Source organism: Oryzias melastigma, linkage group LG17 (genome assembly GCF_002922805.2).
Source record: "Oryzias melastigma strain HK-1 linkage group LG17, ASM292280v2, whole genome shotgun sequence".
NCBI classification, from domain to species: Eukaryota; Metazoa; Chordata; class Actinopteri; order Beloniformes; family Adrianichthyidae; genus Oryzias; species Oryzias melastigma.
Window position 1 is genome coordinate 14,985,038 of NC_050528.1, and position 6,690 is coordinate 14,991,727.

The 6,690-nt window shown below is 38.3% G+C and overlaps 2 protein-coding genes across 2 annotated transcripts in view; both read left to right on the plus strand.

The window, feature by feature from the left end:
* LOC112144307 (tripartite motif-containing protein 16-like) overlaps positions 1 to 6,690 on the plus strand; it is a gene marked incomplete in the record, with an annotated part of 1,074,856 nt that overhangs the window by 368,526 nt on the left and 699,640 nt on the right.
* The window catches only part of ranbp9 (RAN binding protein 9), a 22,274-nt gene continuing 17,106 nt past the window's right edge, over positions 1,523 to 6,690 (plus strand). Inside the window, exons 1-2 of the mRNA XM_024268765.2 lie at positions 1,523 to 2,177; positions 4,137 to 4,248. Coding sequence (XP_024124533.1) covers positions 1,961 to 2,177; positions 4,137 to 4,248 — 329 coding nt within the window. The 5' untranslated portion in view covers positions 1,523 to 1,960. The remainder of the gene's footprint in view (positions 2,178 to 4,136; positions 4,249 to 6,690) is intronic.

Sequence of the window (6,690 nt, forward strand, 5' to 3'; positions counted from 1 at the left end):
CTGCCCCCATTTCTCAATTTTCATTTCTTTGCACTCTCACCCACTAGCTTACAGCCCCTCACACAGCTAACCACATTACTAGTACGCAAAAATGGCGAGCAATATTGGAGCTGTGCAGTCGTACAGTTTTGAGCCAGATTCCAGGTAAGTCGAAGAAAACAAAGACGGGGTGCATCAGAACGGAGTAGGGAGCTTGTGGCCTGGCACTGCAGGTCCAGCGTCACATTTACAAGCTTTACAAACTGCCTTTCTTTTGTCTACTGACTGACAAAAACTTGTGAAAAGAAATACTCAGAAATGTTATATCTGTCCTCCATCATGTGGAAAATCCTACAGGAACATGCTAAAAACTTTGATCCAACCAGATTGATATGTCTGAGGCAAGTTTTTATCAACATATACCATCAAAACATATTTAAAATTAAATGTGTTGATCTATAATTGATATTGAAAAAATACCTTTTGGATTGAGGCACGGTAGGCTTATTTTACTATAACCTAAAATCAAACAAGTACCATCACAGTGGACAACACAAACATGCGATGACAACACAAAAAAAAAAAGAAAGAAAGATCAACCATCATTACAGTCTAATGTCTGGACCCACTTTGAATTTAGAAAAGGCATGTGACCACAGTGTTATTAAAATGCTCTAATAATTTTCCATCTGTTTTATTTTGAAAACAACAGTGGGATGAAATTTATCAAATTAAAATGTGAGATGATTTGCCATTAATTCTTGCTTTTTTGTACACATTTATTTAACTTTTTTATATCTTGAAAGAATTACAAGGACAATGGAAAACTTCACCTGCACTGTTAAGAACACAGATATTTATCTCCGAGTCACACTGGCTGAAGTTTTGGCTAAAGATGTCCTTGATCGATTTTAAGTCAGTGAATCGGATCGTTCACCAAAATAGTGTATAAATCGGATTATCAACAACAAATTATAATATTAACTGATAAGTTTAAATGAATCATTCAAAACCTTCATTTTCATTAATGTCTTGAAAAGTATTACAATACGGGTGCTGGGGGATATGAGGATACATATAGTGTGGGCGATAGGAAAGTGTCTATTTCTTTTCTATCAATCCGATTGTTTTTAATTTTTAATTTTTATTTTTTGCAAAAATGTGTTTTCCTACTAAGAAACTTTTAAAAACGTTTCTCATCTGTAATATGTTAATTGAAAAAAATAGTTAGAGAAAAGTAAGTAATGACATTTTTTCAAAGAATAACAGAAAATATACTTTATTGTGATATACACATTTTTCCATATGTGTACTATACAAGACTAATCAAATGTGTCATAATTCAGGGAAATTAATATTGTAAAGTATATTATAACTTTTAAATAACATTTTTAAAATAACTTGCACAACAATGATTGTATGTCACACAAAATCTCCTTTGTTTTGTGCTGAATGAATACATCACCATCTGTCTTGTGTGTATGAACAGCTCACATTCCCATAGGAAGTGAGTGGAGATGCTCTCAGCCAATCACATTTACGGATCACGCTCCGACAACAAACAAAAGATCGAGGCTAGCCGAGCCTAATATACTTTTCTCGATCTGTCTTGCTTGACGTCTGCAGTTACTTCGCTTCGCATTCAGACCTCCTCGTCTGTGTTTTTACTACTTTCCACTGATCGTCTGAGCCAGATTGTCCTCATCTATAGTCCGTTCTTTCTGGCTTTTTGTCTGCTAATGTCAAGCTGAGCCATTTCAGAGATCGCTTTGCCTTTGCTGGCCAAGCTAAACGTGTTAGCCAGGTTAGCCCGTCGGCTAACCTGTTCTGGCTGCCTCTCCGCGGCCAGGGGAGCCAGTTTAAGCCTAGCCTGGTAGCTAGTTAGCTTTGCTCAACCCACTTTAAAACTTGACACTGACAGACCCCCGCGGTTTTGGCTTGTTCCCGACAAGCCACATCACTAAAAAGCCGCGTCGAAGCCATGTCTGGACAGTCGACAGGCTGTGGGTTTCTGATGTCTGTTGTTGTCCACGGAGACTCGGCTCTGAACGAGCAGGAAAAAGAGCTCAACCAGCGACTCCGACGGCTCTATCCAGCCGTTAATGAAAACGAAACGCCGCTCCCCCGCTCCTGGAGCCCCAAAGACAAGTTTAGCTACATCGGGCTGTCACAGAACAACCTCCGCGTGCACTATAAAGGTATGACACGAAGGCACACTCAAGTTTAGCACTTTTATCGCCCAGTGCTAGCACGAAGTTAGCTAAGGTTAGCCTTCCATTTAGCGGATCGAAGCCAGTCACCCTTGTGGCTAAAAACAAAGTGAGCTAAGCTAGTAGCTTCATCAACAACAAGGCAGAGGACATCTTGCAACCCAACCAGCTGGCGAGGTGTTACCACAAATTTGACCTACTAGCTCGTTAGCTTTGGCGCTACCTTGTTACCCAGTTTGTCAGTCATGAGCTGCTGTCATTAGCAGAACCGATAAAGTGTCGAGCTATTTTTTTCTTATATTCTAAAAAAAAAGAAAACCAACAATATAATTTTAACAAAGGATTCAAATTTGTTTTAGAGTCCCACTTTTGTAGTCATAATCTCCCCTATGGTTGGCTAACGTAGCATTAGTGGGTAATTAATTGTCATGAATTACACGGCTAATTGTCCTGATTTAACTGAGTTACTCAAAGGACTTAGTCGGCGTCCAGGGAAGGATCTGATAACAGGACAGACATGGTCACCTCTCTGCCGCTCAGGGTTTAATATCAAGTGTCTTATCTGACATTCAGGTTGGACTAGTTGCTTAGCAGAGGGTTGTTTTTTGGTGCAGGCCTACCAGAAAAGGCCAGAGTTAAAAAGGAAAAAGGTGCTACTGTGCTTCCTGGGTGTGTTTTGTAGTTCTGGGTCTGCCTGGGCCTTCACACTCCTTCCTCGTTGGAGCTAGAATGTGCTGTCTTTGTTGTCCAGAGATATTGAGTCTCATGAGGCAATGTTGAACATGTTGTGTAACTTTAGCATCCAGTCAGTCATGCCACCTTAAGACAAAACTTCTCCCCTCCCAGACAGCACAAGAAAATGAGCACTTGCTTCTCTGCATTTCTGTTTGTTTTCTTTTATTATTTACTGATTATTTTCCTTAAAGATATGGGGCTAATAGTAACATAAAATTATGAAACACCTTAATTAATTTTATATAATTTCAATCACTTGTATTACCCTAACAGTGATTTAATCTTAGAAAATAAAAAATAGAAGAAGAAAAAAATCCCAAGATGTAATCATGTAATCAATGTAGCTTTGGTTATCCTAAATTTTTAAATCACAAATCTATCTCAGCATTAAAAAAGTGCAAATAACTAAAACACAAATTTTGTTTATACCAAATTAAGTGACTTTATTTAAGAAAATATTTGAGTCACATTTTACTGCCACAATGTGTTTTCAGTTGGAATAATATTCAGAATTCATGCAGATAGATTAACACAATTAAAAGCATGCTATTTGTATTACTTTAATATCTTGCGTTATCTTCAGCAAATGTATTACTACTCGTTATTTGGTGATATTTAAAAAAAAAAGTTGTAAACAAATGTTGCCCCCCCCTTGTTATTTTAGATGCGATTTTACTGTAACTTTAGCATCATTTGTTTGTTGTGACATTCCCTCAGAGTGATCGCTTTAAGTCTCTCTTTCTTGTTTTAGTTTTGTTAGGAATGTGTGATCGCCTTTATCAGGCTTGTCCTTTTTTCTTGGGGTCAGTCCTTCAAATTTGCATACAATGGGCAACTTTATATCAGAGGGAAGGTGGTGATTTGTCATCTGAAGACCAGAAGTTTATTTCTTTATTAGGTTTTTTTTTACTCAGGGAGAAAGGAATATTAAAAGCATCACCGCAATGTGCCGCAATTAGCGCAGAGGCTATTTTTCATCTGTAGTCCCTGGACCGATTAAAATATCAGTCTATAACATCAAAACAACATAAAACAAAGTATCATAAAAATATACCAGAGATAAAACAATCAATTAGAGTACATACAAACATTAATAAAAACGCACACATTGTAAATAATTAAAAATTAATGTCAATGTGGTAGAATGTGCATTTGAAATGTTTATCATTTTGACCCCGCGTTACATGTAGGTTTCATCTCCTTCACCTCCAGGTCACGGCAAAACTCCCAAGGATGCAGCATCCGTGCGGGCCACCCACCCTATCCCTGCCGCCTGCGGGGTCTACTACTTTGAGGTGAAGATTATCAGTAAAGGCCGAGATGGGTAAGAGCACTAAAACTATTCTCTTTAGAAGAAAAAAAAAAGGAAATTGCATTAAGTTTTTGAATCTTTTGAATTAAATACATTCATGTTTATTGCATATTTGGTATTCAGACTGGACACATTTGATGTGAACCGGAGTTTGTTTCCCCTGTTTCAGTCTGAATACGCACAAGTGAACCATAGTCCCGGACCAAGAACCCCTCCCTGACCCATCTTTCGAGGTGGTCTCTGTTAATTTCCAATTGGACTGAACTTCAGTTGTTCTGAAATTCCTCACTTTAAATACGATTCGCTCCGAGACCGAAATAACTGAATCAAAACGTCCACCGTAGCCGGCGGTAAACGCGTTAAAAACAAGCCGATCTGTGAGCCGTGTACAAATGTAGAGCATTGATTGTCGTGTTAGCAAAAAGGAAGTAATAGGTACAACTGATTACTCTTTAGAGCGTTAATTTTAACCCCTGCTTAAAACACTTATTAGTAGCTTTTCTGTGTCTTGTTGCGTGGGATACATACTGGGACCTGCCATGACGTTATCCTAAGACCTCTATTGTATTAGGAATTAAAACAACTTTTAACAAGATCCACTTTGCTTCTAACTTTACCTGACAATCTATATATCTATGTCTCTTAGCGTCCACAGTAACAGTCTTGCAGCATTCTTCTGATGTACCAAAGTATCATTAAAAATTGTTGAACCTTCATACAGACACTCAAAATCAATCAGTGAAATAAAAAATTTGAATACGTGAAAAATCCTGACAAACCGCAGCACCGTAGCATCTTCATCTTTCTCTTTTTGTTTTGACCCCCCCACCGTAACTGCTGACCAATGACGGAGGAGATTTTTTGTGACGTGGTTTTGTTTACAAGCATTGGTTCAAAACAGACCAAATGTAATCTTCAGGACTCGATGTGGAACAGATAAGTGGACTCCATCCAAACCAACGGACTTTCCCAGTCTGAATACACCCTGAGATACGCGGTATATGTATGCTGTCAATAGAACCATGTAAGACTAAAATTAAATAGTCTCTGACTCTTATTTTTAAGAACAGTACTTCAAACCATTGATAAGAACTGGACCGAGTGACTCCTCCTTCCTGCCGTTCCAAACAGAAATTACCTGCTGCTCCAACAAACTAAAATTTACTCAGTCATTATATTTGTCAGAATAACCATTCTTACTCTGGTACTTTTATATAACATGTTTTTGCCAATCCTACCCTTTTATTCATGTCATTTTTTTCTGTAGTAAAAGTTATTAAAGTTATAAACTGGCCAATCCGATGGCTGAATAAAAGTATGTGGTCTCACATCAACATCTGTCAACGTTTGATTCTCCTCTTCATGTGGTAGGGGGTAGACTTCCAATAAGCTCACTCCTGATTGGCTGCCATAGAAATCTTGACGTCATCTGGCTCCGCCATTGTGGCATCGGTATTGGGAGGAAATGGCGAATAAATAGACTCCATTTTGTTGGAGTCAGAACTGAGTCATTTCTATGGGTGACGGTCAATGCTTCAAACGAGAGAAATTTTAATTATTCAATTATTATTTCTATTTTTGCTCATAGTTGGGAGTGGCTTAATAAAAAGAGGCTCCTATCTTTCAGAGCTTTCAGAGCAACTTGCAGTTTACTTTAATTTGAACACTAAACTTGGTTCCCTCATTAACAAATGCGCACACCTCTGGCTGGGATGACTCACCGCTGAGTTGAACCAAGTTTCTTTCTTGTTTTCTTTTTTGAAAATGAAAATATTTTGAGACAAGTTTGTCGCCCATTTGTTTTGCTATACGTACATTAAAGACCCACTCCAATGAAAATTGTGTTTTTGACATGTTCTTGAGGCAGTTTTCTGATAATGGTGGACATAAAGAAAGTTGTGGTTAAAATTCAATTTCAGAGTATTTATTCAAATCACTGAGGAGCAAGAGCACACAAAAATGAAGGTTTAAAAAGGCTTGTGACAAAGGTGCTATTATTGTCAGGTCACGAGCCCCCTGCTCCGCTCTATTCTAATGCATCCACCTGTAGACCAATAGGTTCATGAACGTCTTTGTTTCACTTGTCCGAGCTGGCATCTGACTCAAAATTGTACTGTATAGCAGTATTACTCGCCATTTTTGTTGCACCAGTATTATTAGGTTGGGGATGTGGGGGGCTGTAAGCTAGTGGGAGAGAGTGCAAACAGAAGGATGATGGGAAAAGGGATTGGGGTTGCTCCACGCCAACAGTGAACGACTGCAGCTCTGCAGAAACTATGTTCTAGAAAACAATACAGGTTTTCAGATTTTTGTGTAATCAAAACTAAGATCAACTCCTACCTTCAACTTTAGGCCCAAGTCTTTAAACAATTTTAAACATTTCATGTTTTATTTGTTGGAGTCATTAGCCAGAAATCTTACATTGAGTTTGGATACTGTGGCTTTTTGCTATCC